We start from the raw sequence: 17,346 nt of genomic DNA, 5'->3' as shown, positions 1-17,346 counted from the left end.
CTCTGAACTACACGTACAGGCAGACACAACAGTGCTCGGTCGCGGTGGCTGACCTAAATGTCCTGTTTGTGTGTTTCTCTCACATCAATAAATCATGATTAGTCTGGAGACATTAGTATAATTAGTGTAAGGAGAAGACGCCAACGTTAAAAAGTGAGGCTGTTTAAACCTTCCCAGCTGAGATTGGCTTGAACAGATTAAAGTGAACACGAAACCCAATGGAAGAGAGAAAGTCTGAGCTATTAAGCTTCTTAAGTTTGATTTGGTTTGATTGATCTGATTTGGTGATTTATTCTGAACATGCAAGGAAATTTAACATACACTACAAATAAAAAGTTAAAGATATTTCATTTTTGATTTGTCTTTTTTTTTGTGTGTGTCATTTTTGCCATTTGTAAATAAAACTATGTCTGGTCATCAAAAAAATGTGTTTCAATTCAATTCACACACAAAAAAGCAAAAAGCGCTGTGCAAGAATTCAAACTGAAATAAAAATAGCCCAAAAATTTAAAATATCCATAACTTTTTGTTTGTAGTGTATATGTGAAAAAACTTGAGTCTGGTTTCAACCAGCTCTATATGTAAAGTGTCATGAGATAACTTTTGTTATGATTTGGTGCTATATAAGTAAAATTTGATTGATTGATTAATTGATTGATTGATTGAAGTAAAACATAAATAATAATACAAAAATCAACAATCAAGATAGTCTTAGACAGAAGAAGAGTACGATAGTTTCATTCACATGCCCGAAAAGGGGTGGGACAAAAGGCAACTTATTTAGTCCCACCTCTTCTCCATATAATATTAATAATATATTTTTATCTCCCTAAGTTTGTATTTTGCATGCAATTATCTGGATTATTCTTCAATTGCATGATATGAAACTGGTCCCTAAAAACAGGACATGGGGGCTAAAAATTCAAACCAAATGCAGACTAATGTTATGAAGCAAGTTTAAAAGCACTTTGGGTCTATTTTAGAAATAAATATTTACTGAGATAAAAGAGAAACTATTTTTCACATGAAACACATTTTTATATTATTTTTATACAAAATATGTATGTAACACGGTAAAAAGGACACAAAAATGACATGCTACTATTTTTTCCAATATCTTTTTTTTTTTCTCGTGGTTTATCGTTAAACTTGTCTTTGTGTTTTCATACTGTGATATTCTGTATCTCAGGTTCAAAACACACCATTGTTTTATGAAATACATTTGTGAAGTTTCACTTTTAGCAATTTGGGTCGCCGCTTCTCATTGAGGGGTGGTAGTGGGTCCTGAAACCAGACCAGTTGAGAACCATTGCTGTAAACCAGGGGTCCCCAACCCCTGGTCCTTGGACCGGTACAAGTCAGTGGATCATTTGGTACTGGGCCGCAAAGAAAAAAAAAAAAAAAGTGGTTAATATTAATTTTAATATCAATATCAATAATGTAATTTTTTTCCATTAGTCTTGTGGAGATTTTATTTTGAAAAGTGACCATTTCCGCCCTCGCCTCAACCGCTCTGGACTCTGGTGCACTGTTTCATGAATCAGTAGTAACACAAGCTAAAGAAATGAGCCAAAAACAAAATTAACTGGAGAACTTTTTCGGGAAGAAACGATGAAACGATGAGGCTGCAGAAGGGTCACAGACTGCCTGTGAACAGAAAGCTGCATTTATAAAGAAATATCATGATTCTTGCCAGTCAAAACTGCTCCGGCACATCGATTTATGTTTGAGACAACTTCAAACTTCTTTGCGTTCTGGAATAAAGTCAAAGCAGTATATGTGGATCCCGCCACAAAATCCCTGAAAATCCTTCAGTTTCCAACCTCATGTGTTTGTGAGGCTGGGTTTTCTGCGATAACATGGATCGATGGATTTACGGAACACAACTGGAGTGTGTGTCTCCCATCACCCCCAGATGGGACCATCTAGTTGCAGGGAAACAAGTCCAGGGTTCTGGCTGGTTCTGCATTAGGGTGAGTTGATATTGTACTGTAGAATCATTGTAACTGCCCGATATACAGTGTAATTGTTTCAGATCACATGCTCTGAACTGACGAAGGTTTTTGTTATTGGAACACCTCGACCCGGTCTGCAGAAAATTTTCATGCATGGAACCGGGGACCATTGCTCTAAACCATTAGACGGCAATATCTTTAGATCCTAGTGTTGGGCCAGCAAGGTCTTCTGTACTGGCTTAAAGAATCAGATTTACACCTTGTATTTTTATATTTATTCCACAAAGATCTATTAGATTATTCCCAATTTTCTGTTCTCTGTATTTTGTAGTTTCCAGTGGTGTATGTGTATGTTAGAGCATTCGTCCAATCATATTTCAGCCATCATGTGTTGCCGGGTAAAATACATCTGCTTCGAGGTCTTCAGAATCACAAGCTTCAAATAAATTGCAGTAAACCAGTTGGTTTAAAGAAACAGAATTCATGTTGACCACACAGGGGCGATCTGACAAATGTGCATTCATGTCAGTATGTTTATGTCATTTGATTGGATGGTCAAAGAGCAAGCTCAGCTACAAACCACATCTGTAGTGACTTCTATAAAAACAAATTGGTTTATATTCAAAAGCTGTTTTCCCAAAAATAAGTGACAGAGGAGAGTATATGGATTTAGTCACAGACATCCTAAAAAAATAAGCAGTAGTTTTGGTGAGTATAATGTATTTTATTATTTTTTGTCATTTTATTCAGTGAATATTGATAATCGTGCTTGAGGTGAAGTAGGTGGTGCAGCTGTGGCTGTAGTGAAAGGAGACCTGCTGAGCTGTGTTTGTTGGGTTTCTTGCTTTAGTAAATGTATTCATTCTTGCTATGTCAGATACCTGTCTGTGATGCAAAACCCTGTTATAGCACTTTTTTTTGTAAAGTATTGATGGTATAGTATTGATATTAAAAGGTGGATTAAGTCATGTAGAACACTACCGAATAAATCTATGCTAGATCCATAGTGATATTAGGGATAATAACTGTTAAAATGCAGTATTCCAAAACTGATTTCCTTGCAGGGGTAAATATGACTGACAGTGGTAGCCCTGCAAAAATATTTGAGCTGTTTGTCAGGAAAAAAAATAAATAAATGAAAAAAAAAAATCAATGTCTGACTCAACTCCTGCCACTCAAAGCTGACACAACAGGCATTGGCCTTCTTGTCTTCAAAACTGTTACAACACGTACAATTTGACAATATTTTGAATGTGACAGGTCTCATGTAAACAGCATATTCTGCTCATATATTCCAAATTAGGCCCATTTCCAAATGGAGCATTTTCTGATTCACACAACTAAGATTCTTTGCACATATAAATGACACATTCAGTAAAGAGTAGAGAAGGATACTCCACACCTCTGATCACAAGGACCTACTGAGGATATCAACTGGTTTATAGAAATGTGCAAATATCAAACAGCTGACCTTCTTCTAGACCACAGGTGGCAAACATGCGGCCCGGGGGCCAAATCCTGGATGAATTTGTAAAATGCAAAATTTATACTAAGATATTAACAATTATTTTAGTTCAGGTTCCACATTCAGACCAATTCAGTCTCATAATAACCTATAAATACTCACAACTCCAAATTTTTCTCTTTGTAAATGTAAATGTTTTCATGTATTTAGACTAAAACAAAACATAATTTTGCAAAAAATCTGAATAACCTGAATATGAACAACCTGAAATGTCTTAAGAGAAATGCAGTTTTAATAATATTCCACCTGTTACTAAATATTTTGTGTATCTGCAGATCCACTGTGATCTGTAAGTTATAATGTACATGTGGAAATGATAAAGCATAATAGTATTAAAACTACACTTTTTTTTTCAGTTTGTTCACATTATTCACATTGTTTGACAGGATAGTTTGTAGATGTAAACATTTTCATAATGTAATTTTGCGTTTTTTACTGTAAAACATAGAGAAAAGTTTGGAGTTGACATTATTTCTATATTATTATGTTATTATTTTCCTGATCTGGCCCATTTCAGATCAAATTTAGCTGAATGTGGCCCCTGAACTAAAATGAGTTTGACACCCCTGTTCTAGACTGTGTTTGGATCAACAGAAGAGTGTGTTCACACAGTAGAACATCTGGCACCTGTAGAAAACCCAAATATATACATATATGGACTGCACAGTTGCATGTAAAAAGGAGTATTAGGGCAATATTGATTTTCATTGGCCTTGGAAGCAACTTGCAAAACAATATACAGTCTTTTTCAGAATGAGGGCAAGAAAAATATTATTAGTGTTGATGGGGAACATAGTCAGTGACACTGGTTTAGAAGCAAGAAAAACAGTGAAAGTGTTCATCTTATATTGAGTTAAAATGTGAAATTCTGTTAATTAATAAGAGAACAGGTTTCACTCAAAAGGAGTGTTTGTCTGTAAGCCACCAGATCTACTTCAAGACATTTACTTTTCACATTCCTCCCAGTGGAAGGCTTAAAAATCTATATATAAATGTATGCATGTATATATGTAAGTGTATGTATGTGTGTATGTATGTCCATATCCATATAACTTAAAAGCATCATCCAAATAGCAGATTTGCAATTTGTTTTCTGATTTTTCTAATCAAATATGTCAGATTAATAACATTTCATATTGCATTTCACAAAAATTGTAAACCAGTGAATTTGTGAGTCTGTGCGAAACATCACCTTGTCTGAATACTGTAAAGTTTAACACAAACGTTCAGCTGGAGGCAGGGATTTATCAACTTTGGTCAATAAAGTCAAATGTCAGTTATAAATAAACAGAGAAAAAAAAAATGCATCTTATATCTAGATAGGAATTTTGTATTTTTTTTTGGGGGGGGGGGGGGGGGTTGTTGTCTATATGTTTTTTGTTTTGTTGTTTTTTTGTTCTGTTTTGTTGTTTACTTTAGTTTTGTGTTTTTTTCTTCCCCTCTATAGCTTTGACTTCTTCCTTTCCTATTTGGAAATGAACTGGTACATTGTTAAATGAGCTTTGTTGTCAAGGAGTGTTCATGATTGTATGCAATCAGTGTTTGACCTTGATGATCAATAAAACTAGTTAAAAAAAAAAAACTATTTGAACTTTGACCTACTGCTTCCAAAATGTAATCAGGTCAATTCTGGGTCACTAGCAACAAAACTGCTGATTGAATTCATATCAAATGTGGGTTTATAGTAGAGCCCGACCGATTAATCGGGCTGATTATAGCGTTTCACCAGTTAATCAACATCGGCCAATATGTAGCCGATATATTAACTTTTTTTTTGCTGCGCGGAGATTCTGTCGCTCGCTGCTCCTGTGTGTGTGTGTGTGTGACACGGAGAGTCAGACGAACAGTAAAAAGAGTTAGTTTCACTTTGACTCCTGCTCGGACAATGACGCTATCACCCCCCCCACACACAATCACATAATCATGGAGCTACTGCTAATCCCCCCCCCCCCGTCTTATGAAGTATTCACCCCCACACACATATCTGTGCACTTCCTGTCTATCTCACAGTTTCATTCTGCCGGCATGCCTGGGTGTTAATAGTGTAGGGGAGACTGGGGACAGTTGTAACACAGGTCAGTTGTAACTCTTGCAATTGCTCCAATCAGGAACAACTTAGGACTCACCTAATTCACTCTGCACATGCTCAGTTTAGTCCTTAGTCCACATAAGAAGTTGTAGTGCCATGAGGCAGACATATCAAAATTTGTGAGTGAAAACATAATTTTATGGTCAGTCATATTTTTTGCTCTAATTATTTTTGTGATTGCATAGTTTGCATTTGAAAGTTGTGTAAATTATATTTGTCAGATAAACACAGATTTATGCAACTGTTAATCCACCTGTCCACAATTATCTGATAAAAGTTTATTATATCCTGTGTACATCAGTGTTCTTATTTCATATATCAGCCAATATATCAGTTATCGGCCAATATCAGATATCGGCCAATATATGGGATATCGGCTTTTTTTAGCCCCCAGTATCGGTATCGGCATCGGCCCCAAAAATCCCATATCGGTCGGGTTCTAGTTTATAGATTGCCAGAGTGTTAACAAACAAACGAATTTAACCAAAAACAATACCCCAGGGTTATAAATAGATAAGTTCTGAATAATGAAAACAATATTGACAAACTTTCAATTATTTATATGATAGGACAAGCCATACCGATAAATTGTAGATACAGTATTTTAGAAGAGCTTGTATTTAAAGCTGAGGACAGACTTTTGGGAAAACTAAGAGAAATACCAGCTGTTTGTATGAAACCTAAATCACATCCTGACCTGTGATTTGAACTGCCAGACTTCTCACAGAGTCATGATACACACCGTTGACTTCTCAAACTCCGTCCCCCTGTCAGTGTTTAACTATAGTTCCTTTAGCTGCTCCACACTTGAATGGGACACAATGTGCTGTGTGATGCCTGAGTTTAATTGGTATTTGGTCCCATCACCTTGTCTACACTGGCCACGCAGAGATAGCAGCACCTCAACAGCAACAGCTGCTATTGTCTGTCACTGTCTACACAAAGTCTATTCTGTCACAGGACCGTCTGTCACCATTGTCAAGATGAATTTGACAAATCTCGCTGTACAATACAAACATGTACCTGCGGGTGTCAGTGATAAAAAAGAAATCGGGTATAAGAAAAAAAAAAAAAAAGGCTTCAGGTCAAAGTCACTACAACTGCACAGCCCATAAAGCTGCTATTGAGCCACCTGCTGTATTTTGTATTGTACATCATTCTTTTTTAGCAAGAAATTAATTTTCAGGCAGTGAAAATAAAATAAAGTCAATTATACATGAGTTTTTTCCTCTTACCCCATAAATTTTTCCTCAAACTACATTTGAGCTTCAATCGTTGGTTTACATCTTGTATATCTTATTATTTTTAGCTTTTATTTATGAGAGACAATTTTACCTTAAATTAACCACATGTTGTAAAACATAATATGACAAAAAAAAAAAAAAAGAGTATAGTTATTTACCTTTGTGTTATTATTTAGTTGCATCACTATTATTAGTGATGGTATGCTGAGATGTACTCTGAGAAATGATCGTCGGAAATCTTGACCTTAACCCTTTAAACCCGAAGCCTAAAATGGTCTGTCTGGATTTTCTTTTTTTCTTATTTTGACTACAAAAGGGTTAGAAATTATGCTGTGAGTAAGTCCTTTTGCCCATTTTTCCAGAGCACTTAAAATAGTGTTTTTTAACCTTGGGGTTGGGACCCCACATGGGGTCGCCTGGAATTCCAAAGGGGTCATCTGAAATGTCTAGTAATTGATAAAAATACAAACTTACTAATAAAAAATATATGGTGAGTTGAGAGAGACAATTCCAATACATAAAAGACATGACAAACTCTGAAGCTGAAACTGAAGCACTGTGGTACTGTTGATCTTTCAAATGTTCATTGTGGTCAGTTTCAGATGCTGCAGCTCTTCTATAATTCATAGTTTGAGTTCTTGTTTGTTCAGTATTAATTGTCAGCCTTGTAAATCCAAGCTGGACTGACTGTACATATCCTGACCAAGGAAAATATAATTCTCACTTTGTGCAATAATCTACACCTGGCTTTTCTGCCTCCGTCCATGATAATATACATTATATAGACTAAATGTCATCTAAAATTAACATTATAGCAAACTATTACATGATCAAAAACCAATTAATTTTAGCAAAAAAAAAAAAAAGTCTCTGTTTTGAATGTCTGGGGTCGCCACAAATTTGTGGTGTTAAAATGGGGTCACAAGCCAAAAAAGGTTGGGATCATTGCTGTAAATAAAACATTAGTTTATATTGTATTGGAGTAAGCTGGTTCAAGACAATGCCATTTCAAGTGACAATGTTTGTTTCTATAGCAACGCCTCTTTCTGCAGCTGGATATAATTGTGCACAAGTAAGCGTAGTGGTAGTGAGTGATTTACTCCAAGCTGCATTTACAAAGAGAAAAAAAAAATAAGAAAGATGGTAATCCCACACCACTGCTGTTGTTTCGAGAAGCTGGTGTCACCTCTAATGAGCAGTGAAAACATGACCTATCAAGACGATAATTCTCCAAGGGAACGGCTCATGATAATGCTGCTCTTCGTAGGCAAAGGTGCAAAGTACCGTGCATAAATAGTGAGAAAAACATATACAATATAGCATTACATCCTAAAACAAATTCACAAGCAGCCCCATAATGTCGAATTGTAAACAATTTCATCTTGCCATGAGTCTTTGGGCTTTTCACAGGTTATTTGTGCTTGGAACTCATTAAGTTAATTCTGAGGAGCACATAGAAGTGAGGAGAAAATGTGCATAATTGTAGAACAAAACACTTGAAACTACTTAGGTCCGATCTGTTCAATTCAGCTTCAACATCTGACAAGGTTTAAAAACACTTCAAAACTAGAAGCACTCGGAGAGCACAGACCTCCGCCAAGGCAGATCAGTGCCCCGGATTTGGATGAAAAATTCAGGAAATGTTGATACTGGCACAAGGAACAAATGATTAAATTTTGGTGGTGATCAGGGGTGGGGGGCCACGGGGGCCCACTGATCTGCCTTGGCGGGGGTCTGCGCTCTACGAGTGCTTTTCTAGAAAAGACAGCACCCCCGTGCCCCCCCCCCTCCCTAATCACCACCAAAATTTAATCATTTGTTTCTTGTGCCAGTATCAACATTTCCTGAAATTTTCATCCAAATCCGTCCATAACTTCTTGACTTATCTTGCACACAGACAGGCAAACAGACAAACCAACGCTGACAAAAACATAACCTCCTTGGCGGAGGTAATAACATCAAGCTTATTTGCATCATGAAACACCATTTAAAACAAAAATAAAATCCCAACAAGCCAAATCTGTTATAACATGATGTTTTAATATCAATTTATCTACAAAATCTTGACTGACACCACTGTATTCTGGTCTTCATGGAAAGTGCACTGTCACTGAAGCAAAGGAACATATAAAAATTACAAACAAACAGACTGTACCATTGTTTTTTTTTAGCATAAAATGTCCAATCATTTGGGAATGGTACTTACAGTATAAATGAGCAGTCATATCGAAACAAGATGGTTCAACTTTATGTAGCGGTATCTGAATTTCTACTGTTGATTTCTTTTTGTTAAAGATTATGTTCTTGAGAAACCGTTGTGCATGTTCTTGCTAATCCAAGTCATTCTTTATAATATAGCACTGAAAATAGTCGCCACAAAACAGAAACCAAAAAAAACAACCAGTTGAGTACATTCTTCAGCTGTCAACAGCCGGGTAGTCCAGAGCTGGTCGTCTCCTGATTAACCATACAGTTTGGTAATCCACAGAGGCAAGAGTACAACTCTAAGAATAAGCACCACAAGTGGTACAATTCATTTGTTCAGGATTTTTTGCTTGAAACCATTTACAGTCCTGGCCTCCCTTCAAGCAGCTGTTAACTACACAGCTTGGTGGTCTCATAATCCAATGAATTGGGCAGACGGGAGCTGAAGGCCTGCAGGGACGTATGAATGCGGACCACTTCACTAGCAGTGAGTTTGAGACGATGCCGAAGAAGACAAGCAAATAGGTCCAGCCTCTGTTGTCCTGGAGGGGACAGGCGATTCACCCGGTCACGTATTTCCAGTAGCTGAAGCATGGCTGTGTCCTGGGAACCTTGGGTGTACGGGTAGTCCAGCTGCAGAATCAAGTCACGTATCGCTTCCGGATCAAAGTGCATGCTGTAGCCAAAGACCTGAATACTGTTGATCTTCATGTAGCCCAGGTTCCGAGTGGGATCTGTCATTTCTAAAGGTTCGTAGTAAACACTGTCATTCACCGCATCCTGAGTCTTTATCCTGCTCCGAAGGTAGATATGGATGGTTTCAAAAAATGTCTTCCACTTGTTGCCTAGCGTCAGAGTCCAGTTGTAACACTCAAAGGGAAGGTCCAGCTTAGTGGCTTGCCAGTCGGGGAAACCGTTTTCGTTGACGGGGATGTACCAGCTCTCTGAATGGCTCCCTCCGAAAGGATTGATGTAGAGAGTAAGGGCCGGCTCCAGGGTGCTGTTCTTTGTAAGGCAGATCTGGAGTGATATTCCCAGCAGCATATGGACCATGTTGGATTTGTATTTATTACTCTTCAGAGTCAGCAGCATCCTTTTTCTCCACGATGGGTCAAACCAGCTGTTGAGTCGCATGTCGTTGCTGATGAATATTGCATGAACCTAACAGAGGAACACACATAGAAATAGTATAAATGCATAAACTAATGAACTAGAGAAAAGGCAAATAATAAGAATACATAAAAAGGTTGTAGTTGATGTAAACAGATACAGACAGGAAAAAACAAAAAAACAAGGGTAGATGAACTCCAGTTGTCTTTCATGTAGTATAAAGTGCAGCTACTGCTTGATTACATATAATAAAACTGTATAATCATGTTATTTTCAACGCTTTACGGTTCTTTACTGTTCTACTCATTTAAAGTGTTATATGATGAATTTCACGACATCCATTGTGAATGTGAAAAAAGCCATTAAAACAAAAACTGCTTTTGAAATATGTTTAATTTAAGCCTGTGTCATTGTATTTTTGCCGCATGTGCCTAATGTGCTGATACTGTCTAAATTCTATACTGTCTGAATTTATAGAATTATCTTAAGTTGTTTTAGAGTAAGGGTTTTAGCTTAGGTAGAAATAGGGATTGTCTTCACCATCAGTTGTACTGTTTGCTTAATGTCTTGGGCCCCTGTTTATAAGCTATGGATAGCTTCTGGGGTTACCCTTTTTACACAATCATATGTTGTTGGAAATTATGAATACAAGTTGCATACGTATTTTAAACCATTAAAATGTGAACGGAACTGAAATGAACTGAATGTACCGTCACGGAAAAAATTATTAAACCACCCCTGGTTTTCTTTAATTTCTTGTTCATTTTAATGCCTGGTACAACTACAGGTACATTTGTTTGGACAAATATAATGATAATAACAAAAATAGCTCATAATAGTTTAATTTCAGAGCTGATATCTAGCCTTTTTCCATGATTTTCTTGATGATAACCAAAATCACTTCAGTTCTTACATTAATAGCTATGGTATTGTGCTGCCAAAAACAGTGCTTTTAGACATTCCATGTTTTCTTTTCTGTCTGTTTTAGTCACATGATACACACGGGAGTTAGTACTTGATTGCATAACCATTGTTTTTGATAACTTTTGATGGTCTAATATTTTTTTCCGCCACTGTAGGTGTACCAAACTGATCTACTAATGCAGATTGTTCTCCCAAGACAGTCACGTAAAATTTGCCCATTAAAAGCCTTTTTAAGAAACTAAGAACGGCACATTAGAAGACTTTTCAATGTGAAATGGTTAGTCTTGGGTTTGCATTAATGCAGTAATTTTAACATGATAAAGGTGGGCTGATCAAAACATACCAATAACAATGATCAAATAGACAAAAAAAGATATAAAACTGTGTGTCTGATACAAGCCTGTTTTAAATAAAAGTGTGTATCATCTTAAAGTTGATATAAATGGAAGCAGAGGTCAAAGTTTGAGAAAATAACCTTAAAATAAAAGCATTAATCAAGATCAGAGTGCCATCTTACATGTATGAAGTTGCTATGAAATATACGTTGAGGCAAATATTGAGCAAATTGAACAGTGTGTTAAACAAAGACTGAGTCAATGTACATTTATTCAGATTAAACAATGACAAAATTCAATTGTTTTTTGTTTAATATCATGTTGTATTCCTAACAAGGCACCAAGGGGCTGCCTCAGGCATACAGAATATCTAAAATTTGTACAACACAAATTGGCAAAAACAGTAAGGTAACTTTAAAATGCCAAAGTAGCCAGAAGGGTAAGACTGCTGAGTGGCTCCCCTGAGTCCAGGTATCCTCCCTAGGCTACCACCATGAAAGACAGCTCAGGTTTGGGTCATCCTGACATGCTCTAACAAAGGCTAAAAAGAAAAATACCTCTAGCCTGCGGTCAGCTCTCTGCAGTAAGTATCCCAGCTCCAAGTCCTGGAGGTCTGTCTCGAAGCCCAGGTAGTTCTCTGTAGAGTCCACCACCATTGGCCTGCAGGCGCCCTGTGTGAGGGTGAAGCCGGTGTTGCAGGTTCCACAGCGGGTGTGGTTGTCTGCTGCACATGAAGCGCAGGACGAGCCTTCCCCGACGGTGCACGGTGCGGGCAGCTGACAAGGACTGTGTTCGTATCGACAGCTGCAGCTATGAAGCTCCTCGGAGAATGCACCGAGCTGGTTGTTCTCTGAGCAGTACAGAAGAGCCTGGAAATGACTCAGCCAGTAGGACTGAGGCCTGCACAAGGGTAAGAAGAATAAAAAGAAAGGAAGAGAAAAGGGACAGGGAGCAAATAGTTATTGAATAGGGCTTATAGGATGAGCTGGTTTAATAAGAGCTGCTTTATTAGGTCCAAGACACCTGTCTGGGTCTGCAGGCAGCCTGCTTGTTTAGAATACACAGAATATGAGAAGAAACCAGACAGACAAGAGCCATCATATACACATGAGTTATATAACGTGGTTCAAAGAGTCAAAAGTAAACCAAAGATGGCAAAACTTTATATCAGGGTTCAATTCTACCTTAAAAGACCCAAATATACGCCAGTGACCAAAAGCATCTACTGATCTAAAATAGCAAATCTCTTTAGAGCCACTGATCTTATCAATATGTGTAAATAATTGGTGTAAAATACAGTTTGTCATCTTTTCATGGTCTGTAGATATGACCCATTTGGACATTCAGAGGCTCTGTAGTAAACATGGAAACACCGTCATCTTCTACAACATTGATTCACCAGTAAAACCCATGGAGTTGGATCAATGACAGTGGATGGACACACTTGGATTATGATCAGTTAATGATAGATTTTACTGAAAAAGTCACTTTTTCTTATTTTTTTTCTGTTTTGATATAATAACCTTTGAATTTACTCTGAGGTTTTATGAACATCTACATGATCAGTGAATTAAACATAGGAAAATAGATGATTTTCACTGGAAGAAATGCAAAATTCAGAGGATAACATTATAACAAATGGTGATAAATCACTTTAGAAAGGTTAAAGGGAGAGAAAAATTCATTTGGGAACTGACACAAAAGTCACACTGGGTCCTTATGGGTTAAAAGACCCAAATATACATCAGGGACCAAAAGCATCTGCTGATCTAAAATGGTAAATAACTTTAGAGCCACTGATCCTATAAATATATGTAAATAAATGGTGTAAAATACAGTTTGTCATCTTTTCATGGTCTGTAAATATGACCCATTTGGATGTTCAGAGGCTCTGTAGTTACCGTAGAAACACCGTCATCTTCTACAACATTGATTCACCGGTAAAACCCATGGTTTGATAAATGACAGTGGATGGAGACACTTGGATTATGTTCAGTTAATGATAGATTTTACTGAAAAAGTAACTTTTTCTTATTTTTTTTTCTGTTTTGATATAATAACCTTTGAATTTACTCTGACATTTTATGAACATCTACATGGTCAGTCAATTAAACATAAGAAAACAGATTTTCACTGGAAGAAATGCAAAATTCAGAGAATAACATCATAACAAATGGTGATAACTCACTTTAGAAAGGTTAAATAGAGAGAAAAATTCATTTGGGAACTGACACAAAACTCACACTGGGTCTTTATGGGTTAAAAGACCCAAATATACACCAGTGACCAAAAGCATCTACTGATCGAAAATGGTAAATAACTTTAGAGCTGGTCTGAAGAGCAAGCAAAACATTTTGTTTTGCAGTCTTCAGAAAAGTATAATTTGACAAATACACAACTTTGGATCTTCTTCTACTGAAGTTCAAGACCTCCTATTCTTTAGAACAACTGCTGAAAATGTCATGCATCTAAATAAGTCTGACTTATTGAACTCAGCATCTTTTTTTCTGCACCACTCATTATTACAATACAATCAGCGTCACATACCATTTTCAAAGCCCAGTATCTCAAAAAATAATTACATTTACATTTATGCATTTGGCAGATGCTTTTTTTCCAAAGCAACTTACAGAAGGGAGATTAACAATTAAGCTCTCTCTGCTTTATTTGTAAAGCACTTTAAAACAACCACAATGGACCACAATGCTGTACAGAATAATAAATAAAGCCAAAATAAAAGAACAAAATCCAAGAGTAGATTAAAGACATAAAACAGGTGTACAATTAAAAACAATAAAAATTAAAACAATAAACCAATACCAAATACCAAATAAAACAACAATAATAATGAAGAAATAAGGCTGAAATGTTGTGTGGTGTTTACTATGATTAATATTAGTACATGAAGTATTATTATTATTATTATTATTATTATTATTATTTAAAGTATGTAGCAAATCAGAGATTATCAGTGTTTAATGATTTCCACACAATATTACCCATAAACCACTGCTGAAAAGGACACATATCATAGCTCATGGGTTCAGGGGCCACATTAAGCCAAATTTGATCTAAAATGGGCCGGACCAGTGGAATAATAACATAATAATATGTAAATAATGTCAACGCTAAACTTTCCTCTATGTTTTAGAGCGAAACAGTTAAAATTTTGCGATGAAAATATTTACATTTACTAATTATCCTTGAAAACAATGTAAACAACATGGACAAACTGCCATTTCTTAAGAAAACTAAATACAATTTTAACAATATTATGTCTCAATTTATCATTTTCACATGTAAATTACAACTTACAGATCACAGTGGATCAACAAACACATAAAACATTTAATAACAGGCAGAATATTGGTAAACTTCTACTTCAGATATTTCAGAATGTTCATACTTGTTCGGGTTATTTGTGTTTTTGTGAAATGATAGTTTGTTTTAGTGTAAATACAGTAAAATGACATGAAAATGTTTACATTTACGAAGGGAAAAATTTGGAGTTGTGAACATTTATAGGTTATTATGATAGTATTTTACTGATCTGACCCACTTGAGATTAAATTGGTCTTTAAGTGGAAGTTGAACTAAAATGATTGATAGCTTCAGTGTAATTTTTGCATTTCACAAATTCATCCCACGGGCCAGACTGGACCCTCTGGCAGACCAGATTTAGCCCCTGGGCCGCATGTTTGACACCTCTGATATAGACATTTAAATGTAGGCTTTGTGAGGCTATAAGGTGGTAGTCCAAACAACTATAACTCTAAATGAAGTCATTTTAACCCAGAATATGTTCCTTATTCTAAAGCAAAGTCACGGACGTAACATAGGACTCTAAAAATGAATTTGTGATGATGCTTAAGATGCTGTATTTACACTGTTGCTTATAAAGTTGGAATAAAATAGCTCTTCTCCTAAAATCATGTGATTTATTCATGATAGATAAAGTGTAACTGGGACTCGGTATGTAATCATTGAACAGGTCAAAGGTGATTACTGATGTGTATAAGTAGGAATAAAAACAGGAACGTGTCTGAAAACAAAATTAGTCCAACTTTATGGGCAACAGTGTATTTTGTTTTACATGGTTTAACTGCTAGTGACTGCTGCAAAAGTCCTTCTAGGTTTTTTTTTTTTTTTTTAGAATTGCAAAATGTAATGTTTTATAGAAGAGGATTTTAATTTTAATGTCAAGGCTAAAACTGTTGCGAAAAGCCCACTTTGTTTCAGTTGAATAATTACTACAGTATAATAATTGCAGAATTAATCCCGGGTCAAACCCATTAGGACATTTTATCACACTGTTTTCAAAAGTAACTATATTTTTTTGGATTCTGTCTGGCCTGAAATTCCTGCGTTTTCCAAACTTTTATGTCTTGATCGTTGTGCAGTGTCAGAAAAATGTTGAAAACACAAACAATATGAGCAGAGATGTGTGTTTGAAACCAAACTATAGCGAGAGACAGTAGAGAAAGGGAGAGAAGGTTGTCTTTGATCAGTTGGTGACATAAATGTTAGAAGTTTGCTGCAGCCGTAGGGTAACTGACTTTGACACATACATATAATTCCCCCATGTGGGCTGGAGTTTGATTCCCGTTTGTAGAAATTTCTTGACTGTGATCCCTTTATGCCTTTATCCTCTTTGCTCTCTGAAGAGAAGAAATGCATAGTACATACTGCTGGCTTTCCTTAGAGAGAATAATAAAAAAAAAAAAAAAAAAAAAAAAAAAAAAAAGCTTTTTCTTTGATGAGGGTGTATTGTAGTAAACTTTATGCTAATCTGAAAATGTTTGCTGGATTACATTTGGGGCATCTTTACACTGAATTCCAATCTCATTGTGTGCTTGGCAGCCTGAATTTGGAAAAAAAAAAAAAATCACTCATTTGAATATCAAAACCCCCTAATGGAAAAAATGGTCATGGGAAATGAACCGAAAGGCCTCTTCCGTCCATCATCTGCTACCTGTGGGCGAGGCATTTCACCTCCGACAGCTTCAGTAGACCAAGACAAGGCTACGGATGCGCTGTTAGTTCCCTGGTGTGAAAATGTACAGTGTTTCTGCTCCTATTTCCACTCATCCACAAACAGTTCCTGTAAAAACACCATGGTTTCAAACATATGTGTCGCTTGTAAAGGAACAGAAAACACTGGGTATTCATATTTAAATCTGCCAAGTATACACTCGACTTACTCTGGAAGAAAAAAAAAAAAAAAAGGCGAAAACAACTTTCAGACATAGACAGGATAATACTGACTCTATACTCCAAAAAGAGGACAAGAAAAAACAGCACTTACTTATTCAGATGTATGGCTTTCAGAGATAACGTTTTATTATCATTGTTTTAAGCAGATCTAATGGAATTTTTAATAGAAAAAAAAAAAGTTAGTTAATGCACTGCTATATTTTTATTGTATTTTTAAGTACCTCATATTGCAATTCTGCACCAAAAAGCACTATATTAAGTTTAATTTGATTTGCCTTTCTGAAAATACAGCAAGAGTGCACTGAAATGTAATGCGTGACTTGAGAGAATATGCAGTAGAAAAAAACAAAAACAGCAAAAGCAATTTTAGATACACAACTTATCTTGCGTTGATTTTTTCCCCCTTTACTTTGCACTTCATAATTTCAATTACGTACTAAATTTTAGTTTATTATTTTCATTGAAATAAATTAACATCAAATCATTGTTTGTAATAGGGCATCTTACATATTACTCCGTAGAATATTACGTTAACTTGTTGTTTTTTGACATCTGCAGTACAAGATTCCAGTCTATACCTTTGTAAAACCTTATTTCTTATATATTAACATTAATACTACTGCTAGGTGTCTCGATTAAAAACAGTAGCATCTTGGAAAAATGTTCACGTTTAAGTCGTAAATAATTCAGTTTGCACATTTCACTTTCACCTTTCCATGGTTGGCCTGCCCATTTCATTCAGTGC

At 36.0% G+C, this 17,346-nt stretch overlaps 1 protein-coding gene and 1 long non-coding RNA gene across 2 annotated transcripts in view; one reads left to right on the top strand and one right to left on the bottom strand.

Annotated features, from left to right (window-relative positions):
• Positions 1–1,256: 1,256 nt before the first annotated feature.
• On the top strand, positions 1,257–17,240 carry LOC115418674 (uncharacterized). Its single transcript, XR_003935341.1, has 4 exons — positions 1,257–1,314; positions 4,334–4,340; positions 4,747–4,756; positions 17,228–17,240. It is a non-coding gene; the product is annotated as an uncharacterized LOC115418674 (long non-coding RNA).
• Positions 8,971–17,346, bottom strand: part of LOC115418673 (BMP/retinoic acid-inducible neural-specific protein 3-like) — a 113,870-nt gene continuing 105,494 nt past the window's right edge. Inside the window, exons 8-9 of the mRNA XM_030133218.1 lie at positions 11,945–12,287; positions 8,971–10,179 (exon numbers count right to left, since the gene is read on the bottom strand). Of these exons, the coding sequence (XP_029989078.1) occupies positions 9,409–10,179; positions 11,945–12,287 (1,114 nt within the window). The 3' untranslated portion in view covers positions 8,971–9,408. The remainder of the gene's footprint in view (positions 10,180–11,944; positions 12,288–17,346) is intronic.

Source organism: Sphaeramia orbicularis, chromosome 4 (assembly GCF_902148855.1).
Source record: "Sphaeramia orbicularis chromosome 4, fSphaOr1.1, whole genome shotgun sequence".
NCBI classification, from domain to species: Eukaryota; Metazoa; Chordata; class Actinopteri; order Kurtiformes; family Apogonidae; genus Sphaeramia; species Sphaeramia orbicularis.
Note: the sequence above shows the minus strand (reverse complement) of the source record. Positions and strands in the feature narration are given on the sequence as shown.